Below are 22,064 nucleotides of genomic sequence, written 5' to 3'. Positions count from 1 at the left end.
GTATGGGTTTTCAAAAAGGATGTGCTTATTCAAAAGCCGTCCCTACTTCTTTTCGTTGACTTCCGCGCAACAATCCATTGTTTTGTGTTGATGAATTTATTATTGTCTTTCCATCAAGTGTTTCGTTCAGAACATTAAAGACCTGAAACAAAAGATCCGAAAACATTTTCAGTGTGCACTCAGTGGATGTGCTTAAGGAAACAAAGTATTTGAGATTAAATAGACAATATGTTCATTTCTTCATATACAGTATGAGAACAGGAAGGTCGTCCTGTTCTTTCCTAATCAAGACCACAGACCTTTCTAGCACTTATTATTATTATTATTATTATTATTATTATTTTGTTTTTAGCAATGTATCGTCTTTTTCCCTTCAAATGGTGAAGCAACATTTGCACAGAAGGAATGTCTTGACATCCTTCCTCTTTTTTCTGTATTTTAAGACGACAGAACATGGCAAGATGGTGCACTGCTAAGTTACATGGTTGCTACTCTCAATTTTTCTACTGATCGTGGTCATATGTGGCACCAATTGAGTGATGCCATTGGGGGGAAGTATGAATGAAATGAACTATGAGTCGTAACATTCACTTGTAAACTCAGTACGTTACCTGAAACAAACCCCAGATATCAAGAATATGTATATGAAGGGAGGAAGCAAGTCTCAGAAAATGTCCTAGATATGAAAGCTGTACATTTAAAAAATAAATAAAAGAAGTTAAATGCTCGGCATTGGTAAGTAATTTATAAGTGTAGAGTGAGGGTAAATAATAGTATACAAAGACAAACCTTTGATAGGATAATGTAACTAAAGTGAACATAATATGAGTGAAGAATGTGGAGGGACACACCATAAACTTACATAATATAAATGAAAAGCATAAAGAATTTAATTACCATTAGTAAAAGTATGAATTAAAATGTGTATCCCAATATCCATTTACTTTTGAAACTTGTAACAGATGTTTTGTTTATCCAATCCTATTTACTATGATAAATATAGCAACAATAAGCAAAATAGTAAGGGAAATATCGATGGTATTGATACTTACATATAAAGGGTCAAAAGGCTTCCAACAATTTCCATATATCTGGGATTGACTTCCATCTAAATTGGAGGGGGCTTTATTTACACCCTCGTTATGTCCTTCTGCTTCGTAAGTATCTTCAATTTGTCTTCTTTCTACAAGGTCGTTGTCTGTTGCACTTTTAGCTCCTGTAGCTCTTAGAACAGCATCAGATATATCCACTAAGCAGTCTCCATCATTATAGGAATGAACAGAAACCTTAAGGAAATTAAACATTTCCATGTTCAATAACAGATCTACGTTAATGAAAAGATTTCATTTATTATTGATTATACTTCAGGTACACATAACTTCAACTCTGATCTTAACATCATACAAGCAACCTAACATTACCTATACAAAACCCTTAGATGTGGGCCTCAGTTCACAATACGCTGCCTGAAGCTGCTGTGACCAGTAACCAGACGAGAAACCTCGGTGTCGTCTGGAATTAAAGTTTCCCTTTATTTCCGAAAATAAACTGAAATCTAAGTTTTACGTCCCACGATTATGCCGGCTAGACTAAAGGAGACTGTGATGAGAGATGAGTGAAATGGTGGAATGAAGAAGTTGGGAGGAAACTATAGAACCCCGAGAAAACACACGAGCACGATGTTTGTCCACGACAAAGTCCACACGGCGCGAGCTGGGATCGAACCAGGGTCCTCAAGCACCGGAGGTGAACGCTCTACCACTGAGCCACCGCGCCCCCTTTATTTCTGAGATCCGGGATGCTGCTGTGACTGCCCCAGTTACCTATCGCCTCTGATTACTTATCCATTAATTTGTATGGTTTAGTTTAATTTGATTTTGTTTCCAGTTTAGCGTCTCTTTCAGCAGCGAGGTTATATGAGATGTGGACCTACATCTTAACATGGAATCTGAACCACATGCGCTCCTGTCGTTACATCGTCAGTGTGCACAGAAAAACAGAACAAAACTATTTCCTACGGCTTTCATTGATGAAAATAGCAGTCAAATGACTATCTTTATTTTTCTTTTATTGTCTTGCATGGCGGTGTGGACAATCTTACTGATGGTGGATAATAGGGATATTAATAACTGTCCACCCAGAGCGAAGTGTAAATGACGTATATGAAAAATCTAGATTCCGTTTAAGGAAATTATACAAATGTAAGGCATGTTGCAAAATTATGCAGAAGATGCAAACGTGTTATGTAACTTTAGAAAACTTATGTCATGGATGGAATACATGATATGTAGAGATGGACAAGGAGAATATATATACAGATAGTTCACTCATTTCACGGCTAGGCAAACTGAAAAAAACAGCCAAAATACGATAATGACTATAGCAAAATGAAACGAACGCAATACAAATGCCAGTTCTATGAGCAATTGCTTAACACCATCTTGAACACCCGATCAAACATGCTGTCTAGCAGCGTTTACTGCAGCGTTACATCAATTTGATTTCATGCAGCGATGATGGCATCCTGCAATTCGCAAACACTGTTGTACTGGGTACCGTTGGCGTATACTGAGCGACACATTTCCCATAGGTTATCCATCGCTTTTATGTCTGTGGAATTGGAAGGCCAAGCAAGGACAATCACGTCTTTCTCACGAAACCAATCCCTGGTGGTTCCAGCAACGTGGGCAGTAGCATTGTCCTGTTGGAAGATCCACTCGGTACCAGCAATTCGCGCGACAAATGGCAACAAATTGTCTGCAAGTACTGTTTGGTACGTGGTTGATGTCAGAATTTTAGAATATGCGAAGTTTGTAGTACCATAATAACCAAAGTCCTCCCATATTACAGACTCATCCGTACTGTCGCTTAGAGAACATTTGTTCCTCCTTCCGCAGTAGTACAGTCAGCCATCGGAACAACCCAAATTACATTTATTTTTGTCACTGAAGATGACACGACGCCAATTCTGCTTCCAGGTCACATGTGTTTTGGTCCAGACCAGCAGTCGCTCCTTGTGATGCACATTGGGTCGTGGCTGACGCTTGTGTTTCTTATATCAGAGATGATTGCAGCATTTCACAGCTCTTGATAGGGCAGATTTATGTACATGAATGTTAGGGTCTCTTGCCAACTGTGTAAGAGATATTCCACCACAACTTAGCTTTCAAACAACTTGTCTTTCCTGTTGTGGAGTTAGTGTATGCGGCCTTCCTGATGAGTTCCTTACTCCATACCGCATCCCAAGTTTAAGAAAATTGTTCACGACACAAGCAGTCCGTCCACTTCGACATGCAATTTCATTAACATACCTTCTTTATATGCCACTATTTGCCCCTTTTCGCACTCAGACAATACTTTGTTACGGACCATTACGCTTCTTACTCGCCACCTCACACAAGCGTCCTCGTCGTAGCACTCACTACCTTAACTTCTATCACTCGTTTGCTAAACATCTCGCATTCTCGTCCAACGCCCTCTATGTTCCGTAGCAGCGACCAAACTACGTGATATGCTAAACATGTCTGCGTTCGTATCATTTTACAACATTTCTCTTGGGCTATTATTCATTTTCGTTTCGCCCTGTCGTCTATACGTATCTATTCCTGCAATACCTGTTTTCGTGTAACAAATACAACAGTGTCACTTATTATACCTCTCATTTTCAGTTTCCTTTATGATCATATAATATGACGATATCTTGTACGGATCGTGTCATTTTGCAACGCACCTTACAATATACAAAATATAAATCTAAAGATGGTATAAGATTTAATCCTAATTACTATTGTTAGTATCATTGAAATTATAATTATATAGTACTAATATTACGTCAACTTAGTATACTGACCATAGATCCGGTTGTTAAACTATTTGAATGGCTCCACTGTGCAAAAGTTTGAGAAAGCTTAAACTAAGTCTAAATGGCTGTTAAGAAATTATGTTATTTAAAGTGTTAGGTCCTCTTTTCAAGTAAAATTGCTAACGTTTTTCAATCACTTATTCAAAATACATACACTTCCCACCGAAGAGTTATCAGTAGCATTCGATGGGTTAACCCACGCCTTCCACTTCTCCCGAAACTTAGCTCTCAATCCAACAAGGGGTATCAACTGATTCAAATCACTTTCTGTTAACAGCCGCAAAGCGGGTACATCGACGAGATTTTCTATTTAAAAAAATGAAATTAAATTTACATTTAGTCATACATACAATCAAAACAAACTAAAGTACACACACACACACATCTATTTATCTTTTATATTATATATCTATTTATCTTTTATATTATATTATATATATATATATATATATATCGGGTGTTCTAAAAATAGAGCCCACGGAACACAGAGCATTACTCTACAAGTCAAAATAAAGCACAAAATATATATATTTGTATACTTTTGGAGTTATCGTCTGGAGTCACACATTGCACTATCTGCCAACGTCGCAAATAAAAAAAACTAATTAGATCTATCCAGGGGCGGATCCAGGGGGCGATCGCCCCCCCCCCCCAGAAGAGGAAAATTTCTTATTTTATATATATAAATAAAAATCATCCCAAAGTTTGGAGCCCTTAAAAGTAGCAGTATGACAATCCACCGCCCTCCTCAGAAGTCGGTCCTGGATCCGCCCCTGGATCTATCAATCTATCAAATAGTTATATCGATTCTTTCCAGATGGCAGCTAAAGTCGATATTGACACTAGTATCACTTATTAGTGTAGTAATCGATTCAACTGCTTGTATTCATAGTGTAATGCTAATGGCTCCAAGTTAATCTGCGACGTTGCCACATTGTGAAATTTTGATCCCCATAGCGGCTGAAGGAGGCCCCGCAGGGCATTTCATCATACAACATTTTCGCTTTATTTTGATCTGTAGGAGAGTGATCTGTGGTCCGTTGGCGCCATGTTTAGAACACCCGAGATCTTATATTACATATATATATATATATATATATATATATATATATATATATATATATATATATATATATATATATATACAATATATATATATATATATATATATACAATATATATATATATACAATATATATATACATATACATATATATACATATACACAATATATATACACATACAATATATATATATATATATATATATATATATATATATATATATATATATATATATATATATATATATATATATAACCTTCTTTCTATACTGTTATTGCTATTTCACTTTTTTGAACATTCAGTTTGTTTCCTGCAAGTTCAAAACAATTTGTAATTTATCTTTAGATATTACCTACAAGTTAATAGCGCAGAACATGTTTAGTAATATACTCACAAGCAGCAAAATTAATCCTGTTCATTTAATCACAAAAATAACCAATATAAAGGACGAATAGAAAACTGGAAGCAAGGTACCAGTGAGCAGAAAATTAGTTTTTTTTTTTTTTTTTTTTTTTTTTTGGTATAACGTTCCAAGATTGTGCTCTTTAGACTAAAGGAGGCGGATGATTAATTGTAAAGTCAAAGTAGTGAATGATCAAGGAGTGAATTATTGTGAAATAAAATTATTTGCTTTCCCAACAAAAATAGATTCTACATTGCCCACGTACACTAAAGGGAAACGCACTGGCCAGTAGACCAGAACGGGGGGTGTGGTTCAGTGAATATTGACATTATTCCTACGAATTCCTCAGTATTTGACATTATTCCTACGAATACAGCGTTTTGTGCACAACAATTGTCCCGGAACTCATATAAAGCGTATCACTTTTATTAGGGTGTCTGCATGCAACGATTTGATTGTTTAACTTCATTGGCGTAGTCCTTAAAGTAAAATGTATGAACATTTATGTTAATAGGATACAATGATGCATTCTATTTCAGAAAGAAAATAGCCAAATATTAAAAGCGGAAAGGCAAAAAAAGGTTAATCCAAGTCGGAGTAAACGAAACTAACGCTCTATGACGTAACATGGGAATCCTGAAATTCTTCACACCACACTTTCAACAATTTTAAAACAAATATATAAGGTACCATCTCTACTTCTAATTTACATGTTAAAAATTAAACAAAAATCAAAAACTCACAATACTCTACATAAATCCGGAAAACCCTCATGCTACACATGCGCACTGAAAATGCTCTGAAGCAATGACAAATGAGGTGTACGTGAGTGGTTTATGCTTACGCCACCACCACAGAAAACACGTATCATACATTAATATTACGTCAATCAACTGCAATAAAAAAATCTCATTACACAAGATAGGTTAGTTTGCAGTTTAGCATCCCTTTCAGCACAGACGGCATATGAGACGAACTTAACTGCTTAACGTCAGATCCTAACCATAAGACTTTCCACCGACAATTGAACTCAGGTCTTCTACAGCTAAGGTGCGGGCACTAATAGTATGGTGACGAGGAAGTTATACACAAGCGTGTTAACTCTACAATACCAATCAAAGCCAGCCGTACTGTAAGTATGCGCTATCTGAAGATCAAATGTTTAGTGGAGCAGAAGAAATAATACAAATATATTATGTAAAGCAGGGCAAAGAGTTTTCTGGCCGTTTCTGATTTGTTAGTTGTATATTTTTTCGAGACATCTGGAACAAAGTTATAAAGAAACACCACTCAAAGTAATAGAACACAAAGAACCAGTGTGGTTTCAGACTGCTTAAACTATCATTTATTAACACCATAACTAATTAATGTTGAATATCTTCACAAGAGTAAGTTCACAAAAGAGACTAATAAAACGTAAGATTATCAGTTTTACGTCTCACAGTTATACCAGGTAGGCTAAAGAAAACTGACGCTGACAACAAATGCAATAGTGAAAAAGAAAGTGGGAGGAAACTGAGAAAACCTACTCAAATGATGTTTGTCCAACACAAAGCCCACTTGACGTGAGCTGGGATCAAGCCAAGAATCCAAGCGTCAGAGAGCGCTCTACTACAGCTCCGCGGCACCCAAAACAACTGAAAACACAGGACAGTACATTTACTTAGAGTAACTGCTAGTCTATTTACTAATTATCTACACTAATGAAATTCACACATATCATGGAACTACTTATTTCACATCCCTCCAAAACCATCCCAATTACAAATTAGGCTTGCTTTGTCCACATGTTCGAAGTGTAGGCGGCTGAGCACGAAAGCAGGTAAGCAGCATACAGATCTACGAACTTATTTTATAACTACAGAGAAAATTCATGGAAACAAAAAGAAAATTGTTTTACGTACTGCTATTCTATGTAGGCTGAAGTTCACAAATGATTAATGAAAACCTCGAGGAACTCCACGGACAATATTGTCCACAACAAACTCGTGACGTTGGATAGAACCAGAATCAATCGCAACAGAGGTAAAAGCACTACCACTAAATAGGTAAGATAAGCTAGTGAATTATAAATAAGCCTTTATAGTGATCAAAGAAAGGCTGCGTTGTTTTTCTTGAGGTAACTCCCGTTTCCTCTCCCTTCATTATTCCCCTATTATCCATCTCACCATTCATTCATTAACATCGATCCTAATCGCAGGATATCAAACTCCCTGCAAATAATTAAAAACAATATTCTCGGGCAAATATTCTGGTAAAAGTAGCTATCAGTTTTCTAGAATATACGAAACGAATTTCATACAGAATTTCCCCACTTTCTTAGCTAGGATGGTAACTAAGCCCTGTACTAAAACTCCGAGGAATGGACTGTCGCATGTACAGTACAATGTTCGAAAGTAATAACATTCGATTTTGTGCGAAGGTGTGTGAACAACTTTTATATTAGTAGCTGTATTATTATTCTGCACCGACTGTCTTACCAGCAGGAAGTTAATTCTACAATGGTATTCCGTACTCAAATGACATAGCTATGTTTCTTAATATTCTGTGCTAATTTTCATAGTGTACAAAATCATGAAATTAGGGATTGATTTTAAACACAATAGTAATAAATAATGATAGTAATTAATAAAACAAAATATCTAATTTGCGTACCTTGAAACGTGGAAAGTAACGATTGTAATCCCCAGCTTTCCAATAGAGCTTTGATTTCTCCACAGGAAGATTTGTCCATCTCTTTCTTCTCAAGCAATAATGGGATTATAATAATCAGTTGCAGTATAATACAAACCCACTAAGTTAATCATGAAGATAAAAGAATTTGTATTAAATATTAAATTGAATAAAATAGAATTCATTAGTTACAGACAAAGTTGCATCGAAAATCCCGTAAGTCAGAATCTGCTTGTATTAAATGGTAAATTTAAACGAACTACATTATACTACAGTAATAGTGACATCAAATATGTCATAAGATAACGAGTTCAGTAAAAGTATATATAGGGGGATAGGGGTATAACTGTGGAATTAGAGAAATCCATCTGTACATTTTAAAAATATATACAGGGTGTATCAGAAGCCCTCTACCACTCTAACCTACATGGATGAAGGTTTATTGAATGTGAGTTGGGCGATACACTCTAGACCCAGTGAAATACTTGAGAGTACAGGGTGAGGCATAAGTCTTAACACCCCTGTAGCACAGGAACGACTTGGCGTTCACACTTGATTCATGGTATTGTTCGTGTGGGAAATGGACCATAGTGCATGACATGTTGTCCTGGCGGCCATCTTGAAAGCCGCTATCTTTGATCCAACTGGATTTTTAAATGGGAAAGGGGACATGGGTATTGGCACGATCTCAATCTCAGCGAAACAGTGGTGCAGTCCATTTTCACTTACCGTTATTGATTAAGAAGTTATTGCGTCACAAAGGGTGAAAATTTGGCATTACAGCATATTTTTATCTGTTGTTCCAGGTGATGGAAGATGTCGCTAACAATTCCAGAACGAATCGAGACCGTGGAGAAGAGTTGTGGACGATCTGCCAGGGTGAATGTGGCTGAGTTTAATGCATCCCACCGAAAGGGGATAACATCTCATACGTAACAGTATTCAAGTTGTTTAAGTTCCATGAGACGGGCTCTGTGATCGACAAGGATCGTCGTATGGCATCTATAACAGGAATCAGTGATCCGTGCTACGATTGCTGCGTGTGAACAAGTGGCACCCATACAAGCAACAATTCCAGCAGCGGTTAACAGAGGGATCCGAACAGACTGATGCCGTTTGCTGAATGGGCCACAGAAAGGTATGATGAGGACCCCATGTTCCCACAACGTGTTCTTTTCAGTGATGCATTATTTTTCGTTCAAGAAGAGGTCAATGAACAAAAGCATAGATACTAGAGTGACCCAGATTGACACCAAGACAGCAAAGAGATTGGTGGGGAAATGGCTATGGTGTGATGTGGAATCTGGGGGATTGGACCGTACTTCATCCACGACACCCTGACTAGTGAGAAATATCGTGATCTGCTCGAGAATGAGGTTTTCCCTGCTCTCTTGAAGGAGGATTGATTTCCCCTCCTTTTCCCAGCAAGACGGGGCTACACCTCGCTATGCGTTATGTTCACGCCAATTGTTCGATAGACATTTTTCGGGACATTGGATAGGGCGACGGGAACCGATAGAGCGGCCACCACGATCTCCAGATCTTGCGCCGCTAGACTTCTTCCTTTCGGACCATCTGAAGAACCTGGTTTACCAAGAACCCATCCGTGATATCCACTATGTGATGCAGCGCCTTCTGTAATGTTGTGAAACCGTCGATCCGGACATGCTGTTGCGAGTCAATAAGGATTGGCAGATGCGTCTTGCAGTGCCTTGCTCAAGAAGGACAGCACATAGAGCACATGTTGTAATGCCAAATTTTCCCCCTTTGTGACGCAATAACTTCAAGAACGATAGGTGAAAATAAACTACACCACTGTTTTCCTGAGATCGAGCTCGTATCAAATGATACCCCACATGCCCCCTTCCCATTTAAAAATCCAAAATTGGATCCAAGATGGCCGCCAGGGCAACAATGTCATGCAATATGGTCAATTACCCACCCGAACAACGTATACCATGAACCAAGTGTGAACGCCAACCGTTCGTGTGCTACAGCGGTGTTACCGCCTTATGTCTCGCCCTGTATATCATGCAGACGATCGCCATCTTGGATTCGCTACTTGAATTCCCTAGAACATGAATTGATCAACGTAGGCCAGTTGAATGGCCTGCCCAATTATCAGACCTAACGCCACTTCATTTCTACCTTTGGGGATATGTTAAGTCTATGGTTTGTGCTGTAGACATTTGCAATCTTTGTTATCTGGAACAACGTATCGCAAATTTTACTCGATATTCTGCTTCGTGTCCCAGCAATTGCTCAGCGTGGACATGTGGAACAGGTAAACATATCTTTCAGTTGTCAATAACTTTTCACCAAATTAAGTTATATGAAATTTGATTGCATACTTGACAATCCATACACAATTCTAACTCATGGTCATGTACAGTATCACATTATCCACCTATTGTTAATAATAACACTTTTGAAATCTGGATAGCGGAATGGATAGCGGCCGCGGCCGTCCGCATGACATACTTCTAAAAGTGTTCCCCTGGACTTAATGTGTATCGCCCATTCCACATTCAATGAAATTATATCCTTATAGATTTTAAAAAGGATGGTAAACTTTTAATACATCCTGTATATTATACAAAATAGTTCTATCAATAGTAAAGTCAAAAACACGTCATATGGTTCGATGTTTCGAAGTAAACCTAATTAGTCCTTCTGAGAAGGACACTGCACTTTTTAAAGTTTAGTATCTTCTTCAGTAGCAAGGGTATATGAGACATGAACCTAGGAATGATAGAACCCGAATCACAATTTTATGTATACTCTACCAGCGAGAATCAAAGCTGTCACCAAGTGTACATACGCGGGCGCAATAGCCGTTAAACCAGTAGATAGTGCTATGTGAGGTACCAAAGCCTCAGATGCATATCCGCAGTGATTTACAGTTCATTTTGAATAACGGAAATGGTCTATTAAACGCCATCTTTACACGAGGCTGGATCGAGCCATAGATGGAGTGGGTCAGTGAGTCGTCGGTCAAGTGGGTGAAGATTTGTGAGTAGATTAGTAGGTCGTGGGTCATCAGGACGTGACCCACTGTGACCCACCACCCACCGTGACCCACCATTATCTTCCTTTTTCATTAGTTTCTATTTATTACCTGAGGTAAGTATATCTAAGTGAAAATGAACTTCAGCCACGTTTGGATATTGATATTTGTAATTGTAATAATAGCAATAGGACTTACTACTTGACATTCGAGACTAGCTGTGCGATTTTAGAAGAGCTGACTATTGGAATAAATATATTTTTAATCACCTGTAATATATGAATTATATACAAATTGAACATCTCAGGAGCCGTTGAACTTACTGAGAGCTGAAATTCAGTATATTAACTATTAAACAGAGCGTGTCCTAGCATCTATTGAAATTCTCTTTTAATGGGGATCGGCTACTATAGGTAGGAAATTCGTAGTGGGTTGATATGTAAAAATAATCGAAAACGATCGATATTAGTTGAGAAATAAATTGAGAAACTATTGAAAAACAAAAACTGCAGCGCTCCGCAATCGATATCCATTGCTTTCTATTATACTAATTGCTGAAGCTTATGTTTATTATATTGAGCGTTCAGAGCACTAGGCAATCGAACCATAAAATTGAGAAAACTAGACAATTTTTTTACTTTAAGCTTAATTACATGGAAATTTTAAATTTGTACGGCATGCTTAATTATATGGAAAATTTTACTCTGTTTCGTATTTTCCTTTACGTTGGTTTACTTTACCTTGATTTAAGATAACTTTCATTCTATTTTTCACTGAAAAGTATCTAATTCAACAAAGAAATAATAGTATATGATAAATTGAAATTCACCGTATGACCAACACTTCACAATTTTATATCATAAAGGTCTGGTCCATCGGTATTGTAACAGAGCGATACTTCAACGATTGACCAAACAAACTCGTAGAAATTCAAACTTCGATTAGTGAATTTCAAAGGCTTATTTTATTACAAGTGTAATCTTAGTAAAGTCTATGGAAACGAGACTGTGGATTATGAGGCAGAGTTGATGACAATGGGTTTTGGTGAGTGGTTGATCAGAGTGGGTCACGATGGGTGGTGGGTCAACTTTTCATTGACGCACACAATCTCTGGATCGAGCCACTCTTACCACGCACCAACGAGTTTTGTCAGTTTTCGAACGCCTTAATACTCGTATAAGAAAATTTCTATTTTCAAACAGGGTATTGGTAAACTTGACAGGCGAATAGCCTGGCTAACTATAAATTAGATAGCTATGTTGGAATGAATTTGAGCGTGAATTAAAACATGTGTATTTTCACTTTAGGGCGCAACAATGGGCAAGTTAAGCAAGAAGCATGGTATTGTATTTTCTTCCTTTTTACATACATTTAGCACTGTATTCTAATGCATCTGAAGTGGACAGATCTTTATATATAGGCTAAACATAAAAGTAAAAGAAATAGCAATAATGTAAATTACACACACAAGGTTAAATTTAGTTACATTTTGCATATTATATCTTAAATTTTGTATGATACCGTCATTAAAATAGTTAAGAGTAATTTTTTATTACTTTGCAGTGTACGTAGAAACCATTTTATTATACATATATATATATATATATATATATATATATATATATATATATATATATATATATATATATATATATATATATACAGATGGTGATCAGAAAAATGGAAACACCTGTAGTTGGCAACACGTCAGGCGCAGTGGAACAGCAGTGTCCAGTGGCTGCAGCAGACGGAGGTAGTGTAAAATGGGAGACCTCTCAGATTTTCAAAGAAGGCAAATTGTTGGTGCGCGGTTATGTGGAGTGAGAGTGACGGCAGTGGCTACTGTGTTAGGTGTGTCGCGTGGGACAGTGTCGAAGGTGATAACGGCCTACACAACACGGAAAAACCACATCGGGGAAGCGGAACAGTGGGCGGAAGAAAATCATGAGTGACAGGTCACGCCGGGTATTAAAGCGCATTGTCACGCAGAACTGTCTTGTGACTGCGGAGCAAGTGACGGAGGAACTCAATCAGCACCTCCCCCACCCTGTTTCGACAATCCCAGTCCGCGGCGAATTAAATGACATGAACTTACGGGGTCATGTTGCACGGGCCAAACCGCTCATCAGGGACCATAACGCTTTCGCACGCCGCAAATGGTGCAGTGACCATGCAACTTGGACCGTTGAGGACTGCAAACGTGTGATATAGTCGGATGAGTCATCCTTCACCCTATTCCCAACCATGGGCCGTGTTTGTGTGTGGAGAACGCCCAAAGAAGCTTATGATCTGCAGTGTCTCCGCCCAACTGTGAAACATGGCGGCGGCTCGGTGATACTGTGGGCCGCCATATCATGGTTTTCATTGGGCCACTGGTCACACTTAGCGGACGAATCACTGCCAACTACCATGTCGCAATTTTAGGAGACCACTTGCATCCTATGGTCCGGATGTTGTTCCTGGACAATGACGCCATCTTCCAGGATGATAATGCACCCATTCACACAGCTGGCGTTGTTGCAGCGTGGTTTGAGGAACATCGGGATGAAGTTCAACGCCTCCCCTGGCCCGCCCAATCCCCAGATCTCAACATAATTGAACATCTGTGGTCAGTCTTGGAAACACGACTCCGGCGACGATTTCCACCTCCATCTCCTCTCACAGAACTGGCCGACGCCCTGCACGAGGAATGGTGTAAAATTCCACTTGCTATCATTCACGACCTCTGCCTCCATCCCACGTCGCATCAAGGCTGTTCTGAAGGTGAAAGGTGGCCCGACACCATATTAATCTGGTAAGTTGCAATTTCGTTCAGGTGTTTCCATTTTTCTGATCACCATCTGTATATTGTAGTGCTAAAAAAAAGTAATGGCACTGATTTACTGTAGATCATGTACAATCTTAATGTAATTAGCAATTCATATTCCCTTACCGACCCACCAATATTCGCTGTTCATTTGTTTTCCCTGGTTTTCGAAGTCGTGAGCTGATATAGGACTTACAAATAGGTGTATTTCATTTGATTTATAAATATTATAATCAGAAAGGATCGGAATATATGATTAAGTTGTTGAAAAGGGAAACTCAAAGAGCAAATAAAGATAAGATAGAATCTTAGTTACATGAAAAGTGAAACATACACCGACCTATGCTTTATCTAGCGTAGGTATTGTTCGGAACCAAAAATGTGGATTTCATATCCATGCAATTAGGTTGAGAGTGGAAGCGATGAAATTACTTGACGCATCCATTAAGATTTCGGAAAGTGCACACTCCTGCGCCGTAGGCGCAAACTCCACGAGCTAATTTTCTGCCTTCGCTCTCTACAATGACCGAAGAGTAACTAAGCTAATCCTCATCCCAACATACCTACTATTTAGTGAGAGGTTACTAATTAGTAAGATTTAAGACATTAAGTGGTGATTTATGCTGAGAAAATTTTATAGTCATATCTCGCATGCCTCCCCTCAGCTTCATCTACACACATATTGCAAACGGAATACAGTAGACTCAAGAATATCCGGGCTAATGTGGCGGAAGGGCAGGCCGGATAACAAAAAAAGCCGGATAGGCCGGAGTACAGTCTACATGAAGCATACCCCAAGAACAATTGACGTATACAGTACCGTACAGTTATAAGCAGGTATAACTGAAGCGTACTGTATTGAGGTCCGTTACATATTGACGAAACAATGAACAAGGAGCAGAACGCTGCTCTTTTCCTGTCACAACTTGTATTTTGCACATGACACGTAGGAGGATCGTAGCAAACGCCTGCTTCCAATGCCTTGGCAATGTTGCCAATGCAACGCCTTGCCTTCCTCAATTACGATACAAGAAAACTAGGCTGGATAGTACGGAAGTCGAATAGTCGTGAGCCGGATACTTATGAGTCTACTGCACATGTGAACTTCCTTAATTGGCATAGTTCGTTAAGTCAGTGGTTTTAACCAGTGTATCCCGAAACTTTAGACATCACGAAGCATTTAGTTAAAATCTATTTGGAGACATTACCAGTTAACGCCTCCAGAAGCATCAACACTTAAGATTTTAGTACTACATAGTCGGTACTTTATAGAAACTTATAGGCTTACACTAATATAGTCTATATTATTAATACAAAATATGCATTTATTCCGTTAACTCGTGCCGTGTTTCTGACAATGAATTACGGATAGGTTAGGTTAGTTCAAGTTTGGTTTGGTTTAGTTTACTTAGTATGCCTACCTTGGTTTGATGAGACTGGGCTTATCGGAAATTAACCTAAAAACAAATATATCGTGATGTCGTTGGAGTTTAGTCAAGAAGGTTGCGTACCATTACCTTAAGTAAGCAAAACTTGTAATCGGTTGTGGGAATAGGACACGGTGACGAATTAGATTTCGGAACGAAAATAATCAAAATTAAAAACTGAAAGAAAAAAATCTCAAAGTCGCGAAGTAAATAAATACACAAGATTGTTGCATCTTGACGATGTAATCCCTCACATTCAGGGACGTAATGAATCTCACACTCAGGGTGGAGTGTATACCTACTAAAAAATTTTTAGCATTGCGTCACTGATTACGATTTCATTTCAACGATTTCCTACAAAACATACTTTATACTCTATTATCTCAATATTCAAAAAAAAAAAAAAAAAATTAATCTGCCTTTTAAAACTAAAATACGTAAATATTAAAAACTCAATTCTGTAAATATATAAGGTAAGTTGGCGAGGGAGATCGGGGTTCGCTTTCTGGTGGGAACAAATTTGATTCAGATTTCATGTTAAAACTGTAGGTCCATATTTCATATAGCCTCGCTGCTAGAACGGACGCTAAACTAAATAAATTCAGAAAATTCTTCTACTACTTTGTGGCATAAAAAAGAGAAAACTATGCTCGTAACATAACCTTAAATGAAATATAAGGGAATGATTTATACTAGCGTCATCACAGAGAAAACGCAACCTTCCCAGATGACCTAATGGGTAGCACATGTGACGTTGCACGTGATCCCTGCTTCGATCACTTTCACAATCACTCACTTTCATTAATCATCCGTCACCTTTAGTCTAAAGTGCATAATCCTGGGACATTAAGATAAAAATGATTTAACAAAATACATATAGTGTACATTATAATTACATTACATTACCAATCTTTCGCAATTAATAAACCACAAGTCATTACACAAGCGTTGTTAGTAGTAAGTTTAGCGTCCAATTCAGGTCCGAGGCTATCTGAGACTTGGTTCTAGAGCTTTAACGTGGAATACGCATCACATGAGCTTCCACAAGATCCGAATGAACGGAGAGGGATGAGGAAGATTTCCCCTCTCCAAGTAATTTAATATTGTTCACTCTAAAGATAAACCGTATATAACTCTCAATCTTTGCCGTTACAGGGTACTAGTTTGAAGTGAGGTGATCCTGAACAAAAATTGACCTGATAGAGCATTTTCGTATTATGATTTATTACGATATTCGGCAAGGGTAAACACAGCAACAATGTGTTCGTCAGATAACTGCTACTTTTCCTGATGAAACCCCATCTCAGACAATTTACAGGTGGTTTCAGGAATTCACGTGTGGCCAGCTCAGCCTGACTGATCGGGATTGTGCAGGTCATTGTGCCAAAAAACGTTGCTGCTGTTCGTGAAATTATGAACACTGATCGGCATGTGACTTATCGCGAAATTCAGGAAATCTTAGGCATTGTTATGAGCCAAATACAAATAATATTGCACTATTATTTACGTGTGAAAAAACTTTGCACTCGTTGGATTCCACACAATTTAAGTCGCGCACAAAAGACGCCCGTGTGAAGTGGTGCAAAGTTATAACGAAACGGTTCAAGTCTGGATCATCTCGGTGTTTAACATTGGAGCAGGTGATGAAACTTGGATTTATACGTAAGAACCGGAAACAAAGCTGTGTGGGTGTTCCGCGAGAACCTAAACCAATCAAACTTGTACAAGCACACTGTGCCTCCAAACAAACGATTGCATAAATTTCTGATAAATCAGAGCATATCGCAACTGTCCCACTGGAGAATCGCAGAACAGTCAATGCAGAATGGTACACAACCATATGCCTATCAGAAGTACTGAATGTGAGCAAACAGTTCAACCGCCGTATCATTCTGCATCACAACTATACCAGCTCGCACACAGCAGCTACCACAAGTGATTTTCTGGACCAGGAAAGCGAAGTCATGACATCCGGCTTATTTCCCTGATTTAGTTCCCAGTGATTTCTTTTTGTTCCCAACAATAAAGAACATGTTGCGTGAGAAGCGCTTTTGCACCTCCAGAAGAAGCCATCGAGGCATACAAACTGCAGGTTTCACAGATACCAACCTCGGAGTTGCATACCTGTTTCAAGATTTGGTTTTATTGCATAAAAATGCACTGCTACTCAGGGGGAATACTTTCATAAACAAAAAAAAAAAAAAAAAAAAAAAAATTGCACTTTGATGTTCTTGCGTTCTATCATTTTCCGAAACTTGCAGTGCAACCCTCGTAGAAAATATTGCATCACAGATATAAATAGCTTTGATTGTATATCTAGAAAAGTCTCTCTCGTAAGAAGCTTCATTTGAACCCTTCGAGTTACTGCACCTCCCACCTGGATACAGCAGGGTAAACGTACAGTCTCAAGCAGGCCCGAAACCAGCCAAATATGTTTGGAGGGACCATGAATATATGGGGGGGGGGGTAAGTCATCAAAACTTACTTTACAAATATCTAAATTGTGTTTTCCGTATTGAGGTCTGGAGGGGCCACGAAAAGTTTAGGGGGCCAGTTGCCCGCTAGCCCCCCTCTAGTTGCGGGCCTGGTCTAAAAACAAAACACTAGAATGTGCGCAACTGGGGATCAAAACACATTAAACGGAATAGGAGAAATAATTCAAGTGAATCAACGCTCAGCATAGCGAGTTTTTGCATATTAGTTGCTTTGTTAATACCTAATTCCTTCTAGAAATAGTGAAACAAAACTATGAAGAAAAAATAACCGAATGAATCTCAAGGAACCGGAATAATTTTCGACTGATTAAACTAGTTATAAATTCTATAACTTACTGTTCCGTTGAAGTTCTCAACTCCAGCAAGTAGCCCTACACAAAAGCCAAACTAGGGAATTAAAAATTAGTTTTCTTTTTTCATGTCGCACAGCTACGACTTTAGGCCAAAAGAGACTGATGATTGATAGAAGTAAACGCGTTTGTGGAAGTAACTTAATTTGTTTCCACCCTCCCACCGAGAATTGAACGAGGGGCCACGTTCCCCAAGGCCACACGGAAATCACTAGACCAGCGGGGAAGACTACTAAAATACAATGTAACAATATATTTAATGTAAAGTAGAAATCAAATTAGTGTAAAGAATTGAGAAGGAATATTATTCTAAATGCCAACAGGGTATATAATTAGTATGCTATTTAACGCAGTTCATCTGAAATGGTGAGCTGTACACACCAATATCACGAAACGATTTTTATGACAGTGCCCTTAAACTATACCAACTAGAGAATTAGACCCAATTATCTTCGTGACATTAGGGAATGCAGGCAGGCGCATTAGCCCAGGTTGGGCACAGCTATAAAGAAAACACATGGAAACAAAGTAAAACATCTTTCAGTTTTACGTCCCGCTTGTAACCAGAGTGTTCTAGAAGGTAAAATCTGGGGGGATGCCCCGGGCTAGATCCGCCACTGCTTGTAACGTAATAAAATGTAATAATACAAGTAGTTGATTGATCAGATCTGGTTATACCGTGAACCACCACTCGTAAAACAACGAAAATACAGTTACCAACTGCAACTATGTGGTCTTCACGTTGCTGTTAGTAACCACATTATATCTTTACTATTACTTATCGATAATAACTGAATGTAACATGCTCTGTCTCATAACATCTATAGCATCTGTCCAAGTTAAAATTCAGTTGTTTTAAGTTTTTACCAGCCACAGAATATGAACCCAGTCCAATCCTACAAATGAAATCTTTAAGTTTTACGTCCCACGGTTATGCCGGTTAGGCTAAAGGAGACGGTGATAATGAGAGATGAGTGAAATGGTGGAATGAAGAAAGTGGGAGGAAACGGGAGAACCCCGAGAAAATCCACGAGCACGGTGTTTGTCCACCACAAGGTTCACTTGGCGGGGGGTGGGATCGAACCCGGGACCCCAAGCACCAGAGGTGAACGCTCTACCACTGAGCCACCGCGCCCCCTCCAATCCTACGAGTCTCACTGTGAAAGGTGAAATTAAAACTGCCTGGCATTCGAACCCACGTCAGGCATTTGTTTTAATGTCCGTTGCAGACTCTCGTGGCGGCTTGCGTGCATACCCATGGCTTTCAACTATGGTTTAATAATCAAATCAAGTGCGAAGACAAATACAAATCGCAAACACGCCAACTCTCCATATCAAGTTAACGCAGATGGGAAGGGAGGAATGTATACCTAAATTCCAAATTTCTGTATCCAAAATGATGAAAACATGTTTTAATTTTGAAAATTACGTTTTCTAGACCAAATATGAACTAACCAGAGATTTCAAGGAACCAGTTCGTCATAAGCTAGAACCATCGCACATCACTAACTATTCAAAATTATATTACTAATTTCTAGTATTTCAAACTACTAAGGCAAGGGAATGAGTTAATTTTTGTGGAAGCTAATTTGAGCTCACTTTACTTTCATATATACATACCAATAAGCTAAAAGTTTCAAGAAGGCCTGAAGATGGTCGAAAAGGGTTCTCAAGCCCTCCCCCCTGGCCTACATCTTAGCTACGGACATGACCGTGTTATACTACTCTATGTGAAGATACGTTCCTCTAACATAGGACATTTTTTTCGATTACTTACGTAAAGAAAAAATATTTTATGCAACCTATATACACCTTTGAGTAATTTCAAAATGCTCCAAGATTTCAAATGACTTAATCCAAGAAGTTATGAAATGAGAGCTCGGACCACGGTGACTCAGTGGTAGAGTGGTCACTTCTGACGTCAGGGATTCCTCTCTGTTCAATCCTTGTTCCAAGGTTAAGTTCCATAAACTCCGTCGGTCCAGACCTACTATGTAAGTGAACGGGCAAAAATGCACTTTAAACAGAACATACATTGGAACCAATACTAAACAAAGCCCTGCGGGGTGTGTAACCCCGTTCGCTTGCTGTCACTCGCTTAGTTATATTTTGCTTAGTAACACTGGAGATCTTATATTTGCAGGATTGGGGTAGAAACTAAAAGATACCCAAAATCACTTGTTCTGCTCAAAGTGCACTCTTACCAGTGAACGAAAATTAAGCAAACCTAACCAAAATATATTTATACGTAATTATGCCAGTTTTTTTTTTTTTCATTTTTAATAGAACCACTGAATCGTAATAAAATAATCACCCTGGCTACTACTAACTAATCTTGACTCGCTATCGCTCACTTGGCATTACTATGTGAATTCGAATATTGAGCTTTGATAAAGAAAGTAACCATCCTGGGTACCAAATCTCGTTACTTATATGTGCGGACCAGCATTCTAGAACCTTCCCCGTAATTACTGTCAAAGTTGAAAAGCTGTTGGGGCTTAACGGAATAAATACACTATTCCCAAGTGCTTTGTGATGAACAAACACCATGCCCCTTTTTTCGTCAGAGTTCTCTCGTTTCCTCCCACTTTCGTTATTCCATCATAATCATTCATTTCATAATCAGTCTCCCTCAGCCCCAGTGCATAATCGTGGGACATTAAACGGATATAGTATACATGAAGCTGCATCAGTTCCCGAAGGAGCAGGACGCTCATACTTTTAGGGATTATTCATTATGTACGAACTCACAAAGGGGGTAACAAAGCGACTTTTATTTACTTATCGACTGATACGAAAATAAAAATGAACGTACCTGTACTTTATATCTGCATGTGTAGTGCCCTTATACTTTATCTATGACTATGTGTGTGGGGGGGAGGGGGGCGTTTAACGCATATGGTATGTCTTGCGCACATGGACACTTCTCACTATTGCACTACGAAGAAAATTTATGATATTTCATGTAGAAGTGGTAATAGAACACAGAAGAAACGCAGATAAGGGGGTTCTCATGTATACTATTACCCATTAAACTTTTTTTTAATGAAAGATTAACGTAGTCTACACAAACTGCTACTTCTACAAACATACCTTCATACATTTACGTAAATAAAAAAACAAACGAGCTTACGGAATCTCGCAGCACTGAGGTGAAAGTAAAACAAAACTAATTGAAATGTAAAATAGTAGATCTTCTAGTGCAGGAAAACCAACCTACTTGAAATCCTAGGTGAGTGACCACGATCAAAAACGCTTCCACTCTCCTTCTTATACTAATTTTGCACATCAAATGTCAAGCCAAGACGAAGCTAAGTCACTTCTATGCTACTGAATTCTGGGTAATACAAACATAATGACAACCCGCCCGCTAATGCTACCAATGAAAAAGATCCACCAGTTAGTAACCCCTACGGGCAATTTTACTATTGGGCAATGGAAATAAAAAAAAATGCTTTTTACGTCAAGCAACTGATAGCAGACACTGATATATTATTTGTTTTTTCTGTTGTTTTTTTTTCAAACCTTTCAATACCCACGTATTTTTTCTGTAGTGGGACTGGGTTGTCAGTACAAAAGATATACATGGAAAGATACAACACCGAGGCTACATTAGACGTAGATCCGTAGCTTTAATTCAAACCACATTAGAGAGCACGGTGGCTTAGTGGTAGATCGCTTGTCTCTGTGGCGTGAGGTCCCTTGTTCGATCCTCGACCAAGTAAGTTTGTGGTGGGCAACATCGTGTGCGTGGGTTTTCTCGGGGTACTCCTTTTCCTCCAACATTCTCATTCCATCAATTCTTCCCATCCATCATTCACTTGCTTTGTTCATCGTCTCCCTTACCTTAGCGGACATAAGTACGGGACGTTAAACTGAAAGATTTCATTTCAATTCATTTCATTTCATTTTTCAAACCACAGTACCTACCATCGAGAATCAAACCTGGTCCTCTGCATAGGCAGCGAAGTTCTAAC

General features: G+C 38.6%; 1 protein-coding gene across 7 annotated transcripts; it reads right to left on the bottom strand.

The window, feature by feature from the left end:
• Positions 1–5: 5 nt before the first annotated feature.
• Positions 6–21,459, bottom strand: LOC145662486 (uncharacterized). Of its 7 annotated transcripts, none has more exons than XM_081728096.1 (5): positions 21,308–21,459; positions 7,985–8,069; positions 4,017–4,168; positions 1,053–1,286; positions 6–142 (listed from the first exon to the last, which is right to left on the bottom strand). In XM_081728096.1, the coding sequence occupies exons 1-5, from the start codon at positions 21,374–21,376 to the stop codon at positions 26–28; spliced, it is 657 nt and encodes a 218-aa protein (XP_081584222.1). In that variant the 5' UTR covers positions 21,377–21,459; the 3' UTR covers positions 6–25. The 7 variants fall into 7 exon arrangements, with proteins under 7 accessions (XP_081584222.1, XP_081584221.1, XP_081584226.1 ...); XM_081728095.1 differs by having other exon boundaries at positions 7,985–8,123; positions 21,308–21,458; XM_081728100.1 differs by having other exon boundaries at positions 21,304–21,443.
• Positions 21,460–22,064: the final 605 nt, after the last annotated feature.

The sequence above is a fragment of the Thermobia domestica genome, chromosome 10 (assembly GCF_964235325.1).
Source record: "Thermobia domestica chromosome 10, izTheDome1.hap1.1, whole genome shotgun sequence".
Taxonomy (NCBI): domain Eukaryota; kingdom Metazoa; phylum Arthropoda; class Insecta; order Zygentoma; family Lepismatidae; genus Thermobia; species Thermobia domestica.
This window is presented reverse-complemented; position numbering and strand designations above follow the sequence as displayed.